The following is a 27,005-nucleotide window of genomic DNA, read 5'->3' as shown; positions in this document are numbered from 1 at the left end:
TATGAGTAGTTGAAGCATATTTACACACACGTGATTGTTTATGATTCTGTAAAGTGAAAGCAACTCAAGACTACACTGCAAAAATGATTTTCTTACTTAGTCTTGTTTTCCATCACACATATCTAAACATTCTTAAATCAGCATTTACTTGAGAAGCAAAATGACTAAAGATATTAAGTCTTGTTTATTTGAGAAGCAAAAAGACATTGTGTCTTATTTTCTGAAAAATGTATCAAGTGAGTTTATGCATAAAACAGGAGAAAATAATGTGGTAAGAAATAGAAACTTAATTCAAAGGGAAAGCAAGTTTATTCTGACCCGATTGGCAGATATTTTGTCTTGTTTTCCAGCAAAAACTTGCTTCATTTTTCAGAAAACAAGACTTAAGTCTTAAGTAATTTAGCTTCTCCAATAAATGTATCTTGATTTAGCAATGTTTAGATATTTGTACTGGAACACAAGTCAACAATCCTGAAGAAGAACATAGTTTTTTTGTACAAAATCAAGCCGTTCAAAGTGTCATTGATAATAACAGTATATCTGAATGACTCATGGTACATTAGAATCTAAATAATCATATTAGTACCAGTCCAATAACTCTTCCACGCAATGTTTGAGTACTTAGATTTTCATGCAGACACATGATATATACACAAACAGAGTTTAAGAAGGATTTTGTATGGCTTCATCTTGTTTATTCTTCATTGTCTTTTATGTCATTATAGCAATTTAAGTGTTTTCATGTATGCACAAGGCCTTATTAAATTGCACATTTCAATACATATATCACATAGTAAAGTTACACACTCTAAGGTACCAAAGCTATATGTATGTTTACAAGTATATTTTTGTATAGATATTTTGTACATTGCTCTTTTACACAGTCTGTGTATGATAAACAATAAAAGCTGTGATAAAGTCTTTAATAACATGTCTGTTGTTGCTCTTTCACGGCTCAGGAGAGCTAATGGAGATGTTAGTTACACCCTAAACTATCAACTTTGCCCCAAAAACAACAGACTTCAGCAGAAGTCTCCATAATTTAGTGTTATTACCGTCTCTGAGAAACATAAATGTATTTATAAATGTAGTTTACCGTAACTCTTTACTCGACATCAGGGTTATTCAAATGAATTGAAACTGAAACTTTTAAAAGAATTTTTGTTAATTGAAATGAGGTTGAAATGTTGCCTTTGCAGCTAACTGAAAAAAGTTGTGTGTTCAGAGATGCTCTTCTGACTTCGGTTGTAGCGCGTGTTTTTTTTGAGTCACTGTTGCCTTTCTATCAGCTGAACCAGTCTGATCATTCTCCTCTGACCTTAACAAGTCATTTTCACACAGAACTGCCGCTCACTTGATATCTTCTGTTTTTCTGGCCATTCTCTGTAAACCCTAGAGATGATTGTGTGTGAAAATCTCAGTAGATCAGCAGTTTCTGAATCACTCAGACCAGCCCTGTCTGGCACCAACAACCATGTCATGTTCAAAGTCACTTAAATCAACTTTCTTCCCCATTCTGACGCTCCAACTTCAGCAGATCATGCATGTCTACATGCCTAAGTGCATTGAGTTGCTGCAATGTGATTAGCTAATTCGATATTTGCATTAACAAGCAGATGAACAGATGTACATAAAGTGGCCGGTGAGTGTATATTAATAATATATTATGTAATATAGAAAGTACCGTATATTAAAATAACTGCTGGACATTTCCAGAAATTAACAAAACCCTCTGATATTTGCCTAAAACAAATACTAAGGCAAATACTGGTTTGTCATCAGGATCTATATACATCATACTGAAGACCTTTCACTGAGTAATTGAGTGCACTAAATAATCGTGTAGGCCTTTTCCCTTCTTCGAACCCTCGTAGTCCAAACAAAAGCAACAGAAAAAAGCCATAAAGTGAGCAAAATCAATTATCCACTCATCTCAGGCAAATACAGCCGCAGTCTTTCTTCATGTGATATTAAAAGAAGCGTTTGATGGCCTGTTTTTCACATGTAAACACAGATGTGCTGATCATGAGGCTGTCTGAACACTGGATGGTTTTGTTCAAGAGGTCACGGACAGATGTCCATAACTCCCGCCGTTCTCAGTGTTCAGGACCCGCATTCGTTTCAGTTGAGTACCGCAGTGCTGCCGGTTTGAGGAGTGTGACCGTTCCAGGCCTGGAGAGCTTCAGTTTGAGCTTCAGACTGGAGATTATCAGGACACGCAGCAGAGGGTTTGATGAAGATCTTCTCATCTGGATCTTTAGAGCTTCACTGACACTCAGGTAAACAAACCTTTGTTTTTTTGTTGCACTGCAAAAAGAAAAATCTTAGTATTTTGTTTTTTGTCTTTTTCTGTAGAAATATCTCAAATCAAGATACACACTTTAGATGCACAATACGATATTAAGTCGTGTTTTCCAATAAAATTATCAAAATTAAGTGAGTTTTTGCTAAGTTTATCTTAAAACAAGAAAAATATCTGTCCATAGGGTAAGAAAATAAACTTGCTTTCCTTTTGAATAAAATGTATATCTTATTTCTTTTTTAAGCATAAACTTAATTCATTTTGATAAATCTTTTCAGAAAGCAAGACCTAATAGGCGTATCTTGTCATTTTTCTAAATATTTTCTTCCACATTATTTTTATCTTGTTTTCCAGTACAAATATCTAAACATTCTTAAATCAATATGAGAAGAAATCAATTTGAGAAGCAAAATAACTTGATTTTAAGTATTATTTTCTGAAAAATACCAAAATTTAGTGAGTTTATGCTTAAAACAAATGTAAAATATCTGCCAATGAGGTCCCTTTGAATTAAGTTTATTTTTTTGACCCCATTGGCAGATATTTTAGAATTGTTTTAACCATAAACTCACTCAATTTTGAATATTTGTTCTGGAAAACAAGACAAACAAATTTTTATTTTTTTTGCAGTGCATGATTTTGATTTTGCTTAATTGGTTTATTCAGATTTTGATGAATTATCAACATCGTTTTTGTACACACCAATAGACTTTATCACCACAAAATGTTTATTTTTAATACTATTTCTAAGGATTATTGCTCAGTCAGCTAATTTCCCTCACTTGTCATATCCTGTCAGACAGAAATGAGAAGTCTGTGTTGACGGACAGAAGGATCAGTCCTTATTTGCTCTGAGACACTGAAGACTGATAAACTTTTGAACAGGAGCCGCTCTGAGATGTTTGCGGTCCTGTTCGTCTGTGGGATCCTGTTCGGCCGAGCTCAGGGTAAGACTCTCAAAATTTACATTACTGTAAAAAAACAACAAAAAAAAAACATCTATAATTTCTCTTACTTCTTAGATGTTTCTCCTGTCAAAAGTCTTAGTAATCTCACATTAGTTTCAGAAGATCTGAAAAATGTCTCAAACTATGCTCATAATATGATAATATCATACATTCCTCATCAATTGATCTGATATGCTTTCTCCATTTATTTAATATATCTTATACTCAGGCTTTTGACTCAAGTTTGTTTCTTATAAGCATTTTTAGTAGAAACATCTGAGACAACTTTGATGAAATGAGAGAACTGAGATAGATCTTCATTAAATCTTTTGGAATATGGAAAGGCAGCTCGTTTTCCAAAATGTTTGATGCCGTATGAAGAATCTTGGTTTGTTTTTGTATTGATGTGAACCAGTTCTTGATCTGGTTCTTGTTTCTCAATGTTTCTCACACAATTGTGGATGAAACCGGTTCTGAGTTGGATTTGAAATGTTGTCTATGGATTGACTCTGTTTGTCGTGTCATGTGACCAGCGCTGATGGATTTTGGTTTACTGTAGCTTTTGAGAATTAGACTGAAGCGTGCACTTACTCAGTATTTTATTTTTTTATTTTCCAGTACAAATATTCAAAAACATTCTTAAATCAAGATCAATTTACTTGGGATGCAAAAAAATATATATATATATATATATATATATATATTTATAAATTCATAAGAATTAAATGAGGTTTATGATTAAGAACAAATATCTGATAGAAGAATCAGGGGGGAAAAAAAGTGTTTTCCCTTTGAATTAACATTTATTTTTCTTACCCTATTGGCAGATATTTGTTCTTGTTTTAAGCATAAACTCTTAAAAATATTGGTTATTTATTGGCATTGATGGTTCCATGAAAAACCTTTAACATCCATGGATTATTCAATAATTTCTATTCAACAAAAGATTCTTCAGATTAATAAAATGTCTTTTTTAGAGCATTTCACCTAAAGATTCTTTGAGGAACCAAAAGTTTTTCTTCAATGGCATGACTGCGAAAACACCCTTTTGAAACCTTTATTTCTGAGAGTGTGAACTTAGCACCTTATATCTGAAGTCATTTTGCATCCCAAGTAAATGTATCTTGATTCAAACTGTTTTGATATTTGTGACCATGGATCACAAAACCAGTGCATCATATTAAAGTTGAATAAATAAGCTTTCCATTGATGTATGGTTTGTCAGGATAGGACAATATTTGGCCGAGATACGACTATTAGAAAATCTGGAATCTGAGGGTGCAAAAACATCGAAACATTGAGAAAATCTCCTTTAAAGTTGTTCATTTATGTTGGCGATTGTGCTGCATTCACTCACAAAAATAAATGTTTTATAGATTTACGGTAGGAAATTTACAAAATATCTTCATGAAACATGATCTTTACCCTAATGATTTTTGGCATAAAAGAAAAATCGTTAATTTTGACCTATACAATGTATTGTTGGCTATTGCCACAAATATACGTGCGACTTGTGACTGGTTTTGTGATCCAGGGTCACATTTGCGCTAGAAAACAAGACAAAAAAAAACTGAGGGAGAACATTCATTTTTGCATTAATATCCAAAACAACTGGTTTTTCAAGAAGACGCAGATGAAATTCTCATTGAAATGAGTTTGAATAAAACACACACAACACAAACATGAGGCTTGTCCCATTAAATGATGGAAAGACAGTTTTTCAGTGTTTTATTGTTAGACCTTTAACATTCCAGTTCATACGTCAATGAGGAAAGCAGAAGTGAGAGAAGGATCGGGATGTTTGCTGATTGCGCAGTGCGGATCACGACTCTTCATCATGTTCTCTCACTGAACACACACACACACACTGCTTTCATTTCTCTTCTCATTACTTCACCCCTCATATCAACACATTCACGTGAACCTTTTCTTATCGATGTGACCATCAGCGTTTCAAGAGAGATCTGCAGTACAGAGAGCAGGAATGCTGTCATAAACGTCATAATCTGACAATTTTAAAACAGAATTTGGTCGCACTTTAGACTAGGGTCCAATTCTCACTAATTTTTAACCATGATTTTTGCCTCAGTAAACTCCTAATTACTGCTTATAATAGTTAGTAAGGTAGTTGTTAAGTTTAGGTATTGGGATTTTAAGGGATGTAGAATATGATCATGCAGAATAAGACATTAATATGTGCTTTATACGTACTAATAAACAGTCAATATCCTAGTAATACTAACGCTAATAAGCAACTAGTTCATAGTGAGAATTGGACCCTAAACTAAAGTGTTTTTGAGAGTTTTGTAAGCCAGGAAATAGGTGGTCAGATTTTGTGTGAAAACCAGAAAACTAGTTATCTTAACAGTTGATTTACACTTGTGGTTTTGTGGTTTCATTGGTGAATCTAGATGAAATTTTAAAAATAAAAAACTTCTACAGCTCTATACTGTTTCACATACTATATAAAAACCAGTATGCATAGTGTGCAGTATGCAGTACACTCGCCTTGTGCTAAAGTCAAATCAAGTCACCTTTATTTATTTCTGTAGAGATTGTTTCAGCTTCACAGAAAGAAACAGGAACTGAATCATTGATGGAAGTTTTATCAAATATGAGTTCATACTTGTTCAAAATAGTCATTATTTAGTTGTTTAGTGCTGTGGGAGTCTAAAGTTGTCGTGTTTGATGGGGTTTGTCATATAGAGAAATCTGAGTAATCCGTTTGACGTTTAAGGACATCTGGGTTAATGAGAGGTCAGGAAACGTCATTAATGTGAGTCATGAAACATCCATTGTTGCAATATGATGAGAGAAGCTTATTTCTATAAATCTAAATGTATAAATCTTATTTTCTCTTCTAAGGGTGTTTGGAGTAACATCTGAAACAAACTTGAAACTCTATAGAGTCATATTTGATACACAAATCTCTATGGCCTCTAAATGATCAAAACTTTGCTGAAAAACCTGTGCACACGATCTACTGCATGCCTTCTGTCGTCTGAGTGATAGTTCATACTCATTATTGGAGATATAGTGACGATTGATATTTATATGAGTTTATGTCGGTAGTTGGTTATTCTGTTATAAAGATCTCATTGATTTACATTACAAGCTATCAGAATTTCATCTGAATTTTGCACCAAATTGCATATTCTTGCTCAGTTTGGGCCAAGCTGTCTTTTCCTCCTCAGGTATGAGCTTCATGTTCTCATACTATATGAGCCTGAAAAGCTTGATTGATCAAAGAGGTTTATTAAACTTGTCCATTTTGAATATTGTTTCTCTTCTGCGTTTTGATTGTCAGGTTTGTCTGAACCGCGGATCAGACTGAGCTCTGGCGCTCTGGCCGGATCTGATGTGATTCTCAACTCCGGTTCTCCTCTTTATTTGACCTGTGAGGGCGACGGCCCGGTGACATGGCATCTCCGACTGGCCAGATACAAACGTTACATCTCCAAAGATGTCGGAAACATCCGGAGTTTCCGTGTGGATAAAGCCACGGTGGATTTTACAGGAACATACAAGTGCAATTATTCAAACGGAAGTGACTCAAATATGTCGTCTTCAGTTCATGTGTTTGTCAGGGGTGAGTGAACAATCTCTTTTGTTTCTACTTCTCAACTTAACACTGTATAAATTAACAACAAAAAAAGTATAAAAATATATATATATAGGGATAGTTGATCATATATAGAACACTTGAGGGTGAGTAAATTATTAAAGAATTTTCCTTTTTGGATGAACTATCCCTTTAAATCAAGATACATTTACTTGAGAAGCAAAATGACTTAAGTCTGGCTTTGTGAAAAATGTATCAAAATGAGGTGAGTTTATGCTTAAAACAAGAAAAAAAAATCTGCCAATGGGATCAGAAAAGTAAACTTAATTAAAATTCAATTCAAAGGGAAAACAAGATTATTGGCAGATTTTTGGATATGTGTAATGGAAAACAAGATAAACACACAGACAAGAGTAGTTGTGGTTAAAGATCTGGTCACTGGTGAAGTTGAGTGTTCAATAACATGTGAAACCGCATCTGTGTTGTTACAGATCCCCGGAATCTCTTCTCTTCACCGAGTTACATTCAGCCATTTGTGCGTAAAGAAGGTGAAAATCTGTTGATCCCGTGTCTTCTGACCGACCCCGACGCCACGGACTTCACCTTCCGCATGGAGAACGGCTCAGCGATACCTTACGGCATGAACGTGACCTTAGACCCCAGGAAAGGTGTCCTGATTCGCAACGTTCAGCCTGGATTCACCGCCGACTACATTTGCAGCGCTAGAATTGGAGGAGTTGAGAAAGTGTCAAAGAAATTCAAAATAAATATCAGGCAAAGTGAGTTTTATTTAAGCTGCTGTGCTTAAAAAAAGTAATTAAAGGTAAAAAGTAGTTTTTCAGTCCAAATATCAATATACATTTATTTTTATATCAATATACATTGATTTAAGAAGCAAAATGGCTTCAAAAATATTACATCTTGCTAGCTCTAGATTTTAAGAATAAGAATAAATTGATACATTTTGGAATTTTGTGATTTCACAAACTGTTCCAAAGATGAAAAGCTTGTAAAAATCACAAAATTCCAAAATGTGTCAATTTATTCTTATTACTGAATGAATAATGTAAAACAGGGTTTCCCAACTTTGAGTTGACAAAAAGCTAATGATTAATTAAGTCATAAAGATGAAAATAAAAAAATACATTAAAATGTATAATTTGAAAAAAATATTTTAGATATACATATTAAATATGTAGTAGGCTATAATGTTAAAAATATTTCATTGATTTACAGTAAAAGCTATCAGAATTTCATCTTAATCTGCACAAAATTGCAAAAGCGTATGGGAATCTCTGATGTGCAACATTCAGTACATCAAAGTTCTAACAAAATATCAAAGTTAATAAAAGCTACTCATTTAATATCTCTGCTATATTTTTTAATCAGGGTTACGTTTTCCACCGTACGTGTTCTTGGGGAGAAACGAGTATGTGAAACTGGTGGGAGAGAGCTTACAGATCATTTGCAGCACAAATAACCCAGACTTTTACTACAACATCACATGGACACACTCCACCAAAAAGGTACGACCTTTGACCTCTGGACTCGTGCCTGATTCTGGGTAAAATATTTGTAATGAAATGCATCAGGCCTCTTTCAATTGACTAAAAAGCCAATAGTCAATTTTAACTGGCACATTTTTGTATTATTCAAAAGCGACAGTAAAGACATTTATAATGTAATTATAATTATAAAATAAATAAAGGAAAGAATGTTGCACAATATTTCCATATTAAATAAATGCTGTTCTTTTGAACTTTCTAGTCATCAAAGAATCCTGAAAAATATTGCTTTATCTTGGTTTCCACAAAAAAAAATGAAGCATCACAACTGTCTTTAACATTGATAATAATCAGAAATGTTATGATCACAGGAATAAATTACATTTTAAAATATATTCTAATAGAAAACATTTCACAAAATTACAGTAATTTTGATCAAATAAATGAGCAGAAGAGACTTCTTTAAGCATGTAAAGAGTCCAGTGATGTTGTTCTTGTCATTCGCAGCTGCCTCGAGCAGAAGAGAAATCAAAGATGCAGGGGGATCGTTTGGCCATCGAGAGCATCCTCTACATGCCGGCTGTTCAGCTGTCTGATTCTGGCAACATCACGTGTACGGGCCAGAACGAGGCCGGAGCCAACAGCTCCACCACACAACTGCTGGTCGTGGGTGAGAATCATGCTTGATATGTCATAGTTTTCAGTCATGTGACTGGCATGAAGACCATTTTTAATTTAGAATATTTAGATCAACAGAAAAAAACTAAAATATGTGAATAGTATTGGCCACTTGTGATCCATATAAAGCACCAGCTGCAGTATTTCAATAGTCCTGCATTCAAAAAGGCTTAACGTGAAAAACACTTAAAGTGCCTTAAAGGAACACGCCGACTTTTTGGGACTTTAGCTTATTCACCGTATCCCCCAGAGTTAGATAAGTCCATACATACCCTTCTCATCTCCGTGCGTGCCGTAACTCTGTCTGACGCACCCACCGCTAGCCTAGCTTAGCACAAAGACTGGAGGTAAATGGCTCCAGCTAGCATACTGCTCCCAATAAGTGACAAAATAACGCCAAAATGTTCCTATTTACATGTTGTGATTTGTATAGGCACAGCGTGTACAAATAACAAGGTCACATGAGATCACTCCACAGAAGTAGCAGTGCTTCGCCTTCTGAGAATATAGTTCCCAGTATGTATACGGTGAGAATACTGTATGGACTTATCTAACTCTAGGGGGTATAAGCTAAAGTCCCAAAAAGTCGGCGTGTTCCTTTAATGTAAAGTGATATTAAAGGATATTGATGTTGCATACTATATACTAGCGAGCAAATGAGAATGTGAACAACACGCCAAATTGTTAAACGTTTATAATGGTTTTCTATGGAAAGGCGCTTAATGAGAAACTGCACGTCATGTTTATATTCTGGGTTCATATGCTGGTCTTTTAATATCACTGCAAACCTAACTGGCGGGCACTGGAGGAAAGTCTTGTTTTTCCCTCCAGATGGTCGTTTCTATAAGGGCGAGACGTTGGTGTTGGTGTTGTTTGGTGTTTTTAAAACGATTAAAGCACTTTTTGTTTTGTGACAGACGAGCCGTACATCCGTCTCTCCCCGAAGCTCTCTTCTAAACTCACTCACAGCGGCCTGTCCATCGAGGTGAGAGAAGGGGACGATGTGGATCTTTTTGTTCAGATCGAAGCGTATCCTCCTCTGATCTCACACTGGTGGGAGACTCCAACGTCCCACAATGCCTCACTCCCAGAGAACAGGTTTTACAACTACAACAACGACAGGTCAGTAGAAGGCACACATTTAGTGAATAAATGACAATATATAGCCAAATGCAATTATCAACCCTTGCAAGCAAGATGGATTTTCACACATGCCAGATTGACATCTTCATGGGCCGACTGTGTTTTGTTGGGATATATTGAGCTCAGTGTTTGTGAATGTGTAGGTACGAGGCGCTGCTGTTCCTCAGGAGACTGAACTTCCAGGAGATCGGCAGCTACACACTCCATGTGAACAGCAGCATGAAAAATGCCTCCATTACTTTTGATATCAAAATGTACAGTAAGTAAAGTTAGTCTGTTTATGTCTGCACATCATTCCAAGTGTGTGTTTGTGTGTATATATATATAGATATATATATATAGATATAGATATATATATAGATATATAGATATATATAGATATATATATGAAGAGTTCAGATGCAAAAGCCTCTAAGTGCCATCTGAAATTTTCTTCTAGAATGATAATTTTGATCAAGCTTGTATGTTTATGTTCAGTAATTTCACTTAAATGGCAATGCAAATTACCTATTAATTGTCATTTAAGTGAAATTTATTAACTTAAATATACAAGCTTTATAAAAATGATCATTCTAGAAGAAAACTTCAGATGGCACTTAGAGGCTTTTGCATCTGAACTCTTCATATATATATATAGTATAAGTGTGTGTATAAAAAAAAAATTCCCCATTCAGCACCAAGTAAAACTTTACCAAACAGGCTCTAGACATGAAGCTTGTAATTTTGTTTAATTAAGCACTCGAATTAATTAATATTTGAGCTGTAAATTTGTCTAAATTTTTTTTTTTTTTTTGCTTTTAATCACCAGTTTATTTATTGTTTTGATTTTTCTTTCTGTAAAAAAATCTATTTCATATGTCCATGCAAATGCTCGTGGCAGTTAATATACACTACCAGTCAAACGTTTGGAATAATTAAGATTTTTTATACATTTTTTAGCAGAATGATTTCTGAAGGATCATGTGACGCTGAAGACTGGAGTAATGATGCTGAAAATCCAGCTTTGATCACAGGAATAAATTCCATTTTAAAATGTATTCATATACAAAAACAGTTATTTTAAATTGTAATAATATTCCACAAAATTCCAATTTTTACTGTATTTTTCATAAAATAAATACGGTAAGCAATAAATTTGGCAGCTTTGGTGAACATCAGGAGACTTATTCTAATTATTCAAAACTTTTTATTATTATTTCATATAACTTTGCACAGGAAAGGACTGTGTTTTCAGTGCAGTGTATATTTGGGCCATTTACTTCAATCACAAGTGCAACACAAAAAAAAACCATGAGGAATGAAATCATTTTCTGTGTAATCAACGCTACTGATGGGACTGAAGTTTATTGAACCCAGAACCTTCCTGTGAAGAAATCAAGTCAAAGCCGTCTGAGATGTTCAAGCTCGTTTTGTTTGACAGAGAAACCTGTAGCGACGGTGAGATGGGAGAATGTCACAACTCTGACGTGTAGATCTTCTGGATATCCGGCTCCCAGTATCTACTGGTACCAGTGCGCAGGAAGCAGAACCACGTGCGTGTTTGCCTCTTTATTACACGTCTGACAACACGTCCACTTTCAGCTCATAACAGTGTCAATGATATCAAAATCAAGCCATTTTGCTTTTTAAATATACATTTTGGAATGTATTGTGAATGATTCATTAGTTATCTTCAACAAGAAACTCAGAAATACATCCAATTACAGAAGTGAAACTTGCTACCAAACTTTGCTGCCTAAATTACATTTTTTTTATTTGAATTGCATTCATTGGTGGTGGATGTGGAGATTCCCGTCTCCTATGTAAAGCGTTTCGAGTGCCAAGAAAAGCACTATATATATGTAACAAATTATTAATCATTATTAGTTAATCTATTTGGAGTATATACAGTTTTAACATAAACTAATGAACTTAATGTGATGCATATTTGTCAGTCATATATAAACGGGTAAACTGCGACTGAATGCGCTTTAAATACACAACAACACAATATTCATCATTAATAAATGCTCATCATTTTTTACCTCATATACAGTAGTCAACATTTGAAGTGGATCAACAAAGTTCATCAATGTTGTCCTAAGACAAGAACTGGTATTGTTCAAAATTCATGTATAACTTTGATTAAAGGTTTTTAAACGTTGACTACTGTATTTTAACTAATTGAATATTGACTGACAAATATGAATCACATTACGTTTATTAAATCAGCTTTTATTAAATAATAATTTATTCAGATTAAACAGTTTAAATAGCTTGCAGTGATTAACATGTTGCCAGAGCCTCTAGTGAATGACATTTTATTTAGTTGTCTGTTAAACGGTGTGATGATCGATGCTCTCCAGGAGAGTTTTTACTGCCAGTCCTGTGATGATGATGATGATGATGATGATGATGATGATGATGATGATGATGGTGATGTTTGTGTCGAACAGTTGTCCAGAGAACACCACAGACCTCCAGCCGATCCAGACTCAGACGGTGGAGCTCCAGAGGGATCCGTACGGGTCGGTGGGAGTGGAGAGTGTGCTGACCGTGGGCTCGAACCGCAGGATGACTGTGGTGTGTGTGGCCTTTAATCTGGCCGGTCAGGGCAGTGACGTCTTCTCCATGGACGGCTCCGGTAAGTGTGTTTCTAGAAGGTTCTGGTTGATTCCTCAGGTTCAGTGGTGGTGATGTGTGTGTTCTGGTCTCAGATCAGCTGTTCACCAGTGCGATGTACGGGTGTGGAGTCTCCATGCTGGTCCTGGCGCTGCTGCTCGCCCTCATGTTCTACAAGTACAGACAGGTGAGCTTCAGTGAGAGTTACATCTCTGCCGTCCTGCTGTAGACTTCTGAATCACCTCCTCAGTCCTGCTCAGTTCAGTATAAACTATAAAGACTTCAGGATCACCTCCTCAGTCCTGCTCAGTTCAGTATAAACTATAAAGACTTCAGGATCACCTCCTCAGTCCTGCTCAGTTCAGTGGAAACTATAGTTCTGCTGCTTGTTTTCATTGGTTGTCTGTTATTGTTTGACAGCCACTGTCTCTTATTGAAACAAAGATTGTTAGATCTTTTTTTCACTCTTTCTTTGCTTTTTTGCTCTTTTTTTGCTCTTTCTTTCTTTCTTTCTTTCTTTATCTTTCTCTCTTTTGCAAATATATTCTTTATTTCGCTCTTTTTGTGCTGTTTGCTCTTTCTTTCTGTCTTTCACTTTCGCTTTTTCTGTTCTTTTTTGCTTTTACTTTCTTTTCCTTTCTATCACTCTATCTCGTCTTTCACTCTTTCTTTTGCTTTTTCACAAATATAATCTTTCTTTCTTTCTTTTTTTTTGCTCTTTCTGTGTTTTTTTTATATTTTTGTCTTTCTGTCTTTCGCTCTTTTTTGCTTTTTCTTTATTTATTTGTCTTTATTTCGCTCTTTTTTTCTTTATTTCTTTTGCTCTTTCTTTGCTGTTTTGCTTTTTCTTTCTTTCACTCTTTTTAACTTTCTCTCTCGCTCTCTTTCACTAAAATATTCTTTCTTTCTTTCACTCTTTCTGTGCTTTTTTGCCTTTTCTTTCTGTTTTTCGGTTTGTCTTTCGCTCTTTTTTTCATTCCTTTCTTCTTGCTTGCTTTCTTTTTTCACTCTTTCTTTCGTTTTTCCACAATATAATCTTTCTTTCTTTCTTTCTTTTGCTCTTTCTGTGCTTTTTTGATATTCTTGTCTTTCTGTCTTTCGCTCTTTTTTGCTTTTTCTTTGTCTTTCTTTCGCTCTTTTTTCTTTATTTCTTTTGCTCTTTCTTTGCTGTTTTGCTTTTTCTTTCTTTCACTCTTTCTAACTTTCTGTCTTTCGCTCTTTCTTTCACAAAAATATTTCTTTCTTTCATTCTCTCTGTGCTTTTTTCTTTTCTTTCTGTTTTTAGTTTTGTCTTTCGCTCTTTCTTTCACTCTTTTTTTCATTCCTTTCTTCTTGCTTGCTTTCTTTTTTCACTCTTTCTTTCCCTCTTTTTTGTTCTTTTTGCTCTTTCTTTAGCAAAAAAAAATATTATTACACAAAAAATATATATTTTTTAAAAATATTCTGTCCTGCTTTCTTTCTTTGGCAATGATATAATTCTTCGCCAAGTATTCAGAAGATATATATGAGAGATTTTTAAGGAATAGACAATTTGTTTGTAAATTTCACAATTAATTACAAGGAAACCGCAAGTAACATTGAAGTTGAATGAATATAGTAGTTTCTCTTGTAAAACATACTCCCATAATCTTTGTTTTATTTTCAAGTGTACAGAGCTTCGGTGTGTTTAATATTCTCTTTTGAGTGAAGTGTGCTTTGTTTAAAATGAACACAGAATGAACCTGACTCTCTTCACTCATATCCCTGGTCTCATCAACAATTCATCATGTTCTTTTGAAGATTTGAAACCTGTTGATTTCACGCACTTTGAATTGCCCGTCAGTATCATGTTTATATGTGTGTAAAGCTCTGGACTCTAGTTTATGCCTCTCTTGTCTGCTGTTAGAAACCCAGATTTGAGATCCGCTGGAAAATCATTGAAGCCACAAATGGAAACAACTACACCTTCATAGACCCGACACAACTTCCATACAATGAGAAATGGGAGTTTCCTCGAGACAAATTAAAACTAGGTCTGTACTGGGTCACTGACATCCAACACACTCACACATGACAGCCTTTTGAATTATGAATATCATGAAGTTTTTCTAGGTCATAAAAGTCAAATAATCTGACATTTTTCAGACACAGTTTTCTCTCTGACACCATTTTATTTCCTTGTTTGTTTGTTTGTTTGTTTGTTTGTTTGTTTATTTATTTATTATCATTTGTTAACATTAGTTAACATAAATGAAGAATGAACAATGCTTCTACAGCATTTATTAATCTTAGTTAACGATTTTAATTTACTAAAACATTGTTAGTTCATGTGAGTTAATGCATTAACTAATGTTAACAAATGAGACCTTATTGTAAAGAGTTTCCGTAAAGTGTTTGTTCATGAATTGAGGTGTGTGTGTGTGTGTGTGTGTGTGTGTGTGTGTGTGTGTGTGTGTGTGTGTGTGTGTGTGTGTGTGTGTGTGTGTGTGTGTGTGTGTGTGTGTGCAGGGAAGACTCTGGGCGCTGGAGCGTTTGGGAAGGTGGTGGAGGCCACGGCGTACGGCCTGGGGAAGGATGACAACGTCATGCGTGTGGCTGTGAAAATGCTGAAAGGTCAGAAAACATTACAATTACAATACTATGGTATGATTATTACTTGTATACCTTGGAAATTTCACATTTCTTTTCTGAAGCTGCACGATTCACCTTTTTTTGCCTCAAATAGAGATCACGATTCTGAACAGACAACTAAACAAATAACATGACATTTACTAGAGGCTCTGACAACATGTTAATCGCTGCAGGCTATTTAAACTGTTTAATTAATCTGAAGGAATTAAAAAATTATGCATTTTGCAACTTTCCCACAGTTATTTTTTCTTCACAGAAATGAACAGAAAAAAATAACTGTGGGAATGTTGCAAAATTCATCAAGTATGAAACAAATTAATTTCCGCTGTAAAGCAGCTCTACAGAAGATGACCATGTCATTATTCATCTCAAGTCAGTTCAATGTTCATTCAGTTTAGTTCAATAACAGTGTCAAAATTGCTTCTTAACTATGTAACATATTTGATTCAGCTCTAAAGCAGCTTTACAGAAGACAATAGTCTCGTTATTCAGCTCAATAGACCTTATTCACAGCAGCGCCATCTTTGATTTTTAAAGGGAATGAAAGCGAGGCTGTGAGAGATAGATAGACATACATCTGGGTTGTACTGTTATTCAATGTATTTTTGGATTGTTCTGCTGCAAAAGATATCTTTCCAAGAAATTTCAGTAGACAAAAAACGTTCCGCTTTATACAGTGGATACCATTGAAAACACAGCAAGTCTTTCCCTCACAGCCTCGCTTTCATAACCTGTCATGGCGCTGCTCTGAATAAGGTCTATTCAGTTCAATAATTACCATTACCATCTCCATATAATTGGCAACAGCCACTGAAAACCCCATTTTGGTCCAACATTACTTTTCAAATGAACTTATTGTAAACATGTTTCACTGACAAAACTATTTTACAAAGCCAGTAAGCGTATTGAACTGTGTTGTGTTGCATGCTGGGAGCAGCCAGCGCTCATCGAGACGAGCGGGAGGCCCTGATGTCAGAGCTGAAGATCCTCAGTCATCTGGGACAGCACAAGTACATCGTAAACCTGCTGGGCGCCTGCACACACGGCGGTAAGACTCAATCCTGCTCGCTCACTCGGAAAAATAACCCTGCTTTATGAGCACAGATGTTCCTTGAAGAACCTTTCACATCCATGCAACCTTCGCATTGCACTAAATGTTCTTTATAGTGGAAAAAGGTTCTTTAGATTATTGTGATGTTCTCGGCACTAAGAAAAAATGCTTCTTTTAAGAACTGATCACTAAGGGTGTGTTCACACTTGTAGTTCGGTTCGCTTGCCGGTCGTCAACCAAAAAAAAAAAAACATTTAGTCCTGGTCCGCTTAGCGTTCACATTGGCATTTTAACACTGAACCTAAAGATACGGAACTTAAAGGGATAAAGATGTTCACAACCTAATTGGCTTTTATTAGGTATATTTCGCAATGGAACTTACCGAACATTCATGTGTTCTGGGCTAAATGCGCTCACTGTATGTGTGTAGACATATGATGGTATTTTGACCAGCTGAACTCGTGAAGAAGAGAGAAAATGTGTAAAGGAGTCAAAACAGCGGCAGGAATCCCTCCGTCACACACACAAATGAAGATCTGCTGCGAGGAGACGCGGTTCTGACGCCTGAACCGAACTGTGATGGGCAAAATCACAATTATGATGAGAAAAAATAGGTATGCTTAGCGCATAGAGTCACATCTTGTGACATCATGTCCTGTTTTTGGTCGTTTACATGTCTTTGGTCCGTGTTGAGTTCATATTTCATTCGAACCGCACCAGAGTTGGTTTGGAAGCGGATCGAGACCCATCTTTTTAACTGTGTCAGTCCACTTGTTTGGTGGCACCAGGGTTCAGATGGCAGCGTTCACACTTATTCAAATGAACCGCATTAACAGAGAAAAATCAAACCAGGGTTCGTTTCAATCAAAACAGACATGCCACGTGCGAACACATCCTAAAAGGTTGTTTGGGGAATCAAAAATGGTTCTTCTATGGCATCATGGATCCTTTATTTTCAAGAGAGTGCATGGCTGGGGGGAAAAATGGTTTTAAATAGGTTTTTAGAGCTTGACCATGCCTAGTTAATCAACTACCTGCTCGAAACCATGTAAAACCATCGGAAACTGGTCATGGATTTTGATTTTTGGTTCATATCCGGTCCATTCACAGGTCCTGTGCTGGTGATCACAGAGTACTGCTGTCACGGGGATCTTCTGAACTTCCTGCGTAGCAAAGCCGAGAACTTCCTGAACTTCGTCATGACGATTCCGAACCTTCCAGAGCCAACGATGGATTATAAGAATGTGAACACTGAACGAATGTTCATCAGAAGGTCCGTTAAATAAACATACACAAATATATCAATCAAATATATAAATAGTCAAATATGTAAATAGATCAAATATATTAATAAATCACATATAATAAATAAATATATATATATTAAACATGTTACACAGCACTGTACAAACACAAAACTTCAATTAGACTGCGTTAATGTGCAAGATTTTATACATAACTGAAACTCTGCAAAAAAATAAAAAATGTTTGATTAATGTGTTTGATTGAAAGTTATCAGAGTTAATTATAGATAATTAAAACTAAAACAATTAAAAAATATATTCCCATTACTTGAAATAAAATAAATGTTGATAATGATAATGTTGATTGTTTGACGATGACAGTGACAGTGGGATTTCCAGCACTTGCTCTGATAACTATCTGGACATGAAACCGGTCTCAGTGAACACAAACTCTGTTCTGGGTGAGTCACAAACCACTTCACATCACAGAGACATACAAATCTTTAATGAATATCAGATGTTTGGTATGACACCATATTTCTTTAACCCAACCATTTACTGTAGATTTTTTTTTTTTTGCATCTATTTTTGTATTTGCACTTTTTATGTTCTTGTGTTGTAATTTATGATTTTTTATATTTCCTTTTTATTATAAATATTTCATATTTTGCATGTATGTATATTTTGTACATATAATTATATAAAATCATGTTTCACAAATGTGTCATGTTACACAAGGGTTGAGAACATCATTTTCATTTTGACTTTACGCTCCCATGATAGAATCTGTTGAAATGCATGCGGTTCCTCTTGCGCTCCAGGTTCTTCTCCTGAGATTCAGGAAGAAGATTCGTGGCCAGTGGACATGGACGACTTACTCAGATTCTCCTATCAGGTGGCGCAGGGACTCGACTTCCTCACGGCTAAGAATGTGAGTCCCTAAAATAAAAATAGAAAACCTCCAACAGCCTCTTAAACGACGAGATCTGCTCAAAGATCTGGAGGAAGTTACGTTCATAAACAACATAAAACAACTGACACTGCATCTTCAGGTAATCAGTTGATCTGATGGATTGACTGTAAATCTTCACAGTGCATTCACAGAGATGTGGCGGCCAGAAACGTCCTCCTCACCAACGGTCGAGTGGCCAAGATCTGTGACTTCGGACTGGCGCGAGACATCATGAACGACTCCAACTACGTGGTCAAAGGAAACGTGAGGGAACAAACACTGTGATAGACCTACAAATCAAGTTAAGTTTAAATCAAATACTAATGTGTGTGTGTGTGTCTAGGCCCGTCTTCCAGTGAAGTGGATGGCTCCAGAGAGTATTTTCGAATGTGTTTATACGGTTCAGAGTGACGTCTGGTCTTACGGGATCCTGCTGTGGGAGATCTTTTCCCTGGGTGAGACAGAAACACAGAACTTAACCTGTTTATTATTATTATTATTATATAGTCAGTTTGACCCACATATGGAAATAATGGTTAACCCATGATTTATTTCTTGATATTCTGTGACCTTTTTTGGTCTCATTTAGTGTCATGAACATGCATCAACATATCAACACTCGGATATGTTGTGGAATGTGCGTACCAAATTTCTGTTATGGTTATGATGTTCCTGGGTCACTTTGACCCACTAATTTCATTAATTAAGGGAGTTGCAGAGAACCAAAAAACTGTACACTTCCAAATATTTTTTTGCTTTCATGGCATATATTGTTATCAGTTCATACCTGTTAATTTCACTGGGAATTGAACCCATGATCTTGGGGTTGCGAGCGTCATGCTCTACTGTTTGAGCTATAGACTTAAACGCTGTCTAAAATGATAAAATCTTTTTTTTTTGAAATGTGTAAAAAAATACTTACAGTTTTAAAATCATATGCTCTCATGTTCGTCTGTTTGTTTGTTTTTTTATAATGTGTGAGAACTATTAATGTTAAAGCTTTCTTGTTTTTACCTGATTTGTTTTACATGGAGTACACCTGTTTTCACTTAGTTTTGCATGTACTGTACACCTGCTAATCTAAAAAACATCATCAGGCATCTTTAATACATAATAGATGAATCATTCCCAGTCTCATTGCACACACAGGTGTGAGATTTTGACTCGTCTGCATGTTTCTGCAGGGAAGAGCCCGTATCCCAACGTCCTGGTGGACTCCAAGTTCTATAAAATGATCAAATGTGGATATCAGATGTCCAGACCTGACTTTGCCCCTCCAGAGATGTGAGTGAGATTTTCATTATCAGACACAAATATGAATTCTTTATTATGACCATTTCCCACAATTTACAATAATAATAAATCATCAAACCTATGAAATTATACAAATGGAAGTGAGGGAATGACGTAGTGATTTCTACGTGAGATCTACATCGTACTGTACGTTTAAACTCTTTTAAAGAAGGAATATGTGCAGAAGCCCACTTACGCCACAAAGAAAAAAAAGCATGCTTCAGTAAATCTTAATTATGACATAAATAAGTAATATTTATGGCATTCAAAAGCAAAATTATTAGATAAATAGTCGAAAATATGACATATATTAAGTCATAATTATGAGTTAAAAAATGATGACATAGTAGTAGTTGTGACTTTTATGTCACAATGACAAAAAGTTGATATTATGAGAAAGTCGAAATTACTAAATCGTAATTATCAGATTAAAAAATTGTATTTATCAGATTATAAAGTCATAATTGTCTTTCTGTAGTAATTACGACTTATGTAAATTTTGACTTGTTATTATTTTGTCTTTTAATGTCATCATTTTGATTGTTGTAGTTGATTGTCATAAAAATAGTTTTTGTCGTAATTATGACTTTTACATCAAAATTTCAACATTGTCATACATTTTAATTTTCATAAAATTTTAACTTCTCATAATTATGATTTAGTATGTCATAATTTCTACTTTTTATGTAATAATTATGAATTACAAAAGCATGATTTATTTCTCCATAAATATGTGTGATGATGAGGAGCACTTAAATATATTTCATTTTGAATAGACATTCATAACTACAATATTTGTATCCAAAACTAATTTCATGCATTTAATCAAGAAGATTCAGATGAAAATGTTTTAAATATCGATAGTCAAGTCAGGGTTTTCATTAACTAAAACTAAAGCCATTCAAAATATATATATTTTCTTGAAGAAAAAAAAAAACTTAACTAAAATGAAATAAAAGACAAAAAATTAAACTTATTTTATTTCAGCTAGTTGCCAAGGCAATGTTTCATATTTTCATTCAGTTTGACTTGATGCACTGCAACAACTAAAACTAAATCTAATAAAAAAAACTACATAGACATATTTTTAAAAAATGACAAAAACACAGTAAAATTACTAAAACTTGAATTAAAATTAAAACCAAAACAGAAAATGTACAAATAAAATCTAATTCAAAATATGAATAAAAACTATAATGATATATCAATGAAATAACAGGAGTTGAGTGTCCAAATCTTTGACTGATCATGTATGTAGTTTTCATTCTATTGACATCACGACAAGCTTGAATCTTTCTAGTGACTCTAGTGAAAAATAACGCACAAAATAAAATAAAAACCGTGGAAATTTCCCACGAGTGGCTCCGTCTCGGCTCCTGTTTGTGTCGTCCTGCACGGATCTTCAGTTCTGCGTGTTAAACACATGATGCGACTGCAAGCCTTTGATTTTCCACACATTTCATGCTCGTCCTCTCGTCTTCATCCACGCTCGTCCGTGTGTCTTTACTCTGCTTCACTGTCAGTGTTCTTACTGGAACTAAAACTATTACAACTGAAATAAAGCTGGTGGAGAAAAAACTCATTTAAACTTATTTTATTTAAAAATGAACTTATTTAACTTACACTTTTGAAGAATGAAAACCCATTTCTGCCACACAAGGAAGAAAAATCATGCTTTAGGGAATCTTAATTAAAAAAGATACAAATTTTAATTGACATACTAAGTCATAATTTTTCATAATTATAACATAAAAATACATAATTATAAGGTAAAGTCAAAATTATGAGATTAAAAATTAGAAATGATGACTAATAATTCTAAATGTTATTTTATTATTAATTTATTTCAATTAGTTGTCAAGACAATATTAAGATTAAGTTTGTTGAAGTACTAAAATTACTAAAACTAAAAATTAATTATAACTAGGCTATATAGAAATATTTTAAAATCAGAACTTCAGGGGCCTCATTTATAAACGTTGCGTACACACAAAAGAAGGCGTACGCCGCTCTCTACGCAATAATTGGTATTTATAAAAAGCAAACTTGACGGGAAAATGTGCGGTCCTTCACGCGAGCTCTGACCCAGGCGTACGCACAAAAACGGGTGAAATGAGAAATGGCGACACCGTCGGCAGATGGAAGAAACACGTGAAAGTGTGTGAAACTGTAGACCGTTGTGTAAAAGAAATGGCAATACTGCCTCATAAATAACATGAAGACTTCACAAAGCAAGTCTTACAATTAACAGCCTACACAAACACCCGTTTGATCGATCTGCAGTGTAAAACAAACAAAATCAAACGAAGATTACAACAGAAATGCAATTTAACACATATTTGCAAAAAGATATAAATATGTTCTGCAATAATATTAGCATGTTATGCAATTCATCCTCATAACACATCTGTAGCTTGTCAGATGCAATCAAATGGATGGTAATAAAATGCCATGATGCCATCACAATGCGTAATGACGCACAATGGCTGATCATGTGCTTCACGCTTGCGCGTGAGTGAAGTTACGGTTCTTGGTTTTCCTCTGTGTTTGCCATGATTTCGCAATCGATGAATATTAACTTGTGGGCGTTTCACGGACTAGTTATGGGCAACTATGGGCGTGACATGAAGCCGCAAAAGCTGCGCTACATTTAGAATTGATTGTGATTTATTAAGGGAAAACTGCGTAGGATGTGCGTGCGCACGGTTTTATAAATCCGAATATTTCTGTGCGTACGCACGTCCTATGTTTCATCCGTACGCCACTTCTGACGCAAATCCTACGCAAAGTTTTATAAATGAGGCCCCAGAACTTTAAAGCCACTAATACAACTATAACTATAAGAGCGTGTGTTTATTGCTTTAGTTTATGCGGCAGTGAAATTGCGTGCAAAAAACAATGTGACCCAAAAACAGCAATCAAGAGTTTAGTTCCGCTGAAGTGAACAGTGAGAGAGGCAGAACACACACACTTCACCTCGAAGTACAAAGAAAAACCTCAGAAAATGTCATGACAATGAAGAAAAAATAAACTGGTGTAGGATTTGCTTTTACATTTTCACTCAGAAATTGCTAATCATTTTCACAAATAATTACAAAGAAAAATACTCTCAATTATTTTTGACAAATTCCACAAATCTTTTTTACAGGTAATGATTTAATCACCATAAAGGCAATATAATACATATAATACAGTACATGCGTTACAGTTCATGTCAAATAAGAAATGTGCTAAAAGAAATGTGCTGAAATGGCAATATCACAATGCAAAAAATCATGATGCTCATCAAAATGAAGGCTCCATTTTCCATAATCCATATTTCATCTTGTGGTTTTGTGGTAAATGTGATTCAGACGACAGGTTCTGTGATGATGAAGCTCATGATCTTGTGTGCAGGTACACCATCATGAAGATGTGCTGGAACCTGGAAGCCTCTGAGAGACCAACGTTCAGTAAGATCGGTCAGCTGATCGAGAGGATGCTGGGAGACACACCTGACGCACAGGTAAACTGAGATCAACACAATAGATAGTCATTACCCGCTATCGGTGTAAGAATAAATAAACCGGATAGCTATTTGGATAATAAATAAAATAGTATAAGAAGAAATACCAGTTAACAGCATCGAACAGCATAAACAAGTGTTTCTGTTCGGCTTCAATAACTAGAAGCAAATGACACACATTCAAGTCATGAAAGGCCTCACTTTTTTTACAGTTTTTTTTTTTTGTGAAACTGTACAACACTTAACGGTCACATCACATTTCTGAGCATACATTTAAATTTTGTGTTATACATTTAAATTTAAAACTAAATTTTAGAAACATTTTCGTTTCGTTACTAGAAAATTAAATAAACATTAACTGAAATATAATGTAAAAAAAAAAAAATTATTTTATTTCAGCTAGTAGCCAAGGCAACATTTCTCATTTTCATTTAGTCTAACTTGATGTACAAAAATGATTAATAACTGAAATATATATATATATATATTATATATATATATATATATAACTTTAAAATTAAAGTGAAAGTGGAATATATATAAAAAACTATAATGGTGTGTCGATGATATTAAAATAACATTGCATCACCTTAGCACATTATGCATTTCAATTTTGTGTTTTGCATATATTGCATATTACAACTTTTGCATTTTAATTTGGAATTTTGCATATTTCACATTAAAATTTTCTGCAAAAATAGTCCCTGAACTTTTGTTAGTCTGATCAAATCATGAAATGGGATGTTAAAAATTGAGGTTGATATCACTTCAAGGCAAGCACATTGAATTGTGGGATACGGTATCTCACACTCTTCACATTTGAAAAATGTAGTCCATCCATGCATACAGTAAAACCGCATACTGTGCACAGTCCATACTGCAGTTAAAATAGCATGTTATTTCCAGTGTTTGTGAGTAATGAGCCAGTCACATTCTGTAATTATTTCCATAATCCTTCACAGGAGACAGAGTACCAAAATGTGCAGTCTGAAGAGCACAGTGACCAAGAACCAGAGTCATGTGACCCTGTGAAGCATGAAGAGGAGTCAAATGAGACATCATGTGACCCGGAAGAAGAAGATCAGCCACTTATGAATGCCAACAACTACCAGTTCTGCTGAGGACACACACATGTATGCATCATTCATTCATCTGATCTGTGGACGCTGGTTTTCGTCACAGAATAATACAAATAAAAAAGGTGATTGTGACTTTTTGCGAGTTGATTGTGGGTTTAGATCACACAATTCTGACTTTTTCTCTCGCAATTCCAAGTTTATGAGGGAAAAAAGTCAGAATTGTGATCTAAAAAGTCAAAATTACCTTTTTATTTTTTTATATTCTGTGGCAAAAACAAGCTTTCGTGGTTCTCAAACACAGTCCCGGTGTGATTTTACACGCTCTGGTTTCGTTGCTGCTTCGATGAAATCTAGTACACTTTGTCTGCTAAGATTAAGAGTGAACCGGTTTCACTTCTCTGCCAAGTGCTTGAGTGGAAAACTCCAAACCTCGGACGTGCCTTTTTTGGTAAACGTGTGTCTTTTTGTCGTTACTTGAACTTCTCGGTTGCCAGGGTTGGAAAGCATCGTGTTCAGCATTTAACACACATTGCATTTGCAAACGCTGCATGTTTCACTTCCACTTCATACTTTTGCAATCACTGAAAAACAAACAAACATGATGTGCATCTGCATCACACACCTCTCCTAATGTCAGCACGGGTTTCATGCAGGACGTAATCAGTGGAGGTCAGAGGTCAGATATTAATCATTCATGTGCTCTAGTTCTTACTCAATCCGTGCAGGAAAACAGTGTTTTATTGCTTCCCGCAGTGATTACTGGGGTCTGGAGTGATAGCGCGAGGTCAGCGCGGGTTTGGAGGACAGATTCACGTCTCCAACGGGGGAAATATTGACACTGCTGGTGCAATAATGTCGTCTTGTTTCTTTAGATAGCTGCGGGTCAAAGGTTAAATGCATTCTCATTAAACGACAACCTTAAAAAGCTTTAAAAATAGTGAGGAAAACAACGACTGACCGACCGCACTGAAACCATTTCAGGAAGAAAAACTAACCATTTGCTTTTTCCTGTAACGTAGAATGAAAGGTAGACAAGTTTCATTTCATGTTAATCTGCACATTTACACTGCAAAAATGATTTTCCTCAGAATTTTTGACTTGTTTACAAGTGATTCTTAAATCAAGATGCGTTTACTTGAGAAGAAAAGTTACCGGTAACACTTTACGATAAGGTTTCATTTCTTAACACTAGTTAACATAAGAATGAACAATACTTCTACAACATTTTAATCTTTCTTAGTTCATCTCAACATTTACTACTATATTTTAAAGATCAAAAGTTGTATTATCATTAATGCACTGTGAACTTGCATGAACATTTTTAGTAAATGCTATAAAAATCTATTGTTTATTGTTAGTTCATGTTATTAATGGATTAACTAGTGTTAATAATGAGACTTTATTGTAAAGTGTTTCCAAAATATCTGTCAGTTGGTTCAGAAAAATAATCTTTTCACTTTGATTTAAGTTTATTTCTCTGACCCAAATGGAAGATATTTACTAATATTTATAAGCATAAACTCACTTCATTATGATTTTGATGTTGATATTTTTTTCAGAAAGCAAGACTTAATATCATAAATCAAGATCCATTTACCTATGAAGAAATATGACTTAAAAATTAGATATTTGTAATGAAAAAAAAGTTTTCTTTTCTTTTTTCCCAGTGTAAACTCCTCTTTGATTATTTTGTGTGAAGGAAATACATTTAAATGGTGGAAATGTTTTAAGCTGAATGTCATATTTTGTGTTCAAACTTTATTACTTTGGTCAAACATTGTGAGTAGTGAAAAATCTGTGGTTTTGTTCTGTAGTTTAATGTTTGCAATGGTTCTCAGAGCATATATTAGCATCGTAGCATCAGACACGCACTGCCAGAGTAACTTCAGGTTGCTTAGAAATATATGATTAACCTGATGTTTTCTTTCTCAAAGCACAAACTGCCATATGTTTATGTTCATATTACATCTTTTTTTTTTTTTACATTTATATAAAGTTTAATTATATGAGATTTCTCAATCAGAATGATGTCTTTTCTCAGTGTGTATCTACATGTATATTATCTAGAAGTATATTAATAGTTCCCTTGATGCTCTCATTAATGAATTCTACAGATCTATGTATTTTTGTTTCGCTACTAATAAGGCAGGAAAATGTGAGGTGATCTTGTTTTCATCAGTGAAAATACAGTTTATTGAGAGCGAGTGTGAGGTCACTCAATGCAGCTGCTGCTCCAGTGATCAAGTCAAACACACACTTCAATATCTGAGTCCAATTCTGTTATGACAGATCAAAATGCACTCCGAATAAATACTTTAACTTGTCAAAGAGTCTTTCTATGCATGAAAAAAGCTGTCAAAATATGAAATGAAAATAAATACTGTCGGTTTTCCACCTGTAGTGGGTTTCGCTTTTCTGTTTTCTTCTTATTTACAATCATTAACGTGTCAGAAGATCAGGATTCAGAGACACGCTGGATTTTTCAAGGAAAATGAAACTGCCGGCATCATTTACTCGCCCTCATGTCCTTCCA

At 34.8% G+C, this 27,005-nt stretch overlaps 2 protein-coding genes across 4 annotated transcripts in view; both read left to right on the top strand.

The window, feature by feature from the left end:
* Positions 1-929, top strand: part of pdgfrb (platelet-derived growth factor receptor, beta polypeptide) — a 45,624-nt gene extending 44,695 nt beyond the window's left edge. For all 3 annotated transcript variants that reach the window (XM_084133118.1, XM_084133117.1, XM_084133119.1), the window contains one exon: positions 1-929. This exon is cut by the window's left edge and continues 608 nt beyond it. The gene's annotated coding sequence lies outside the window, so the exon portion shown is untranslated.
* Positions 930-3,104: 2,175 nt separating this feature from the next.
* csf1ra (colony stimulating factor 1 receptor, a) lies at positions 3,105-26,872 on the top strand. The gene is made up of 21 exons (XM_084133120.1): positions 3,105-3,249; positions 6,557-6,838; positions 7,303-7,590; positions 8,201-8,337; positions 8,824-8,986; positions 9,912-10,116; positions 10,281-10,396; positions 11,558-11,669; positions 12,573-12,760; positions 12,834-12,925; positions 14,624-14,750; positions 15,226-15,330; positions 16,286-16,396; positions 17,510-17,672; positions 18,025-18,104; positions 18,465-18,574; positions 18,737-18,859; positions 18,939-19,050; positions 19,780-19,879; positions 23,285-23,393; positions 24,356-26,872. The coding sequence occupies exons 1-21, from the start codon at positions 3,201-3,203 to the stop codon at positions 24,512-24,514; spliced, it is 2,931 nt and encodes a 976-aa protein (XP_083989246.1). The 5' UTR covers positions 3,105-3,200; the 3' UTR covers positions 24,515-26,872.
* The last annotated feature ends 133 nt before the right edge of the window (positions 26,873-27,005 follow it).

Source organism: Abramis brama (assembly GCF_963993115.1).
Source record: "Abramis brama genome assembly, chromosome: 13".
In the NCBI taxonomy this organism is placed as follows: Eukaryota; Metazoa; Chordata; class Actinopteri; order Cypriniformes; family Leuciscidae; genus Abramis; species Abramis brama.
Note: the sequence above shows the minus strand (reverse complement) of the source record. Positions and strands in the feature narration are given on the sequence as shown.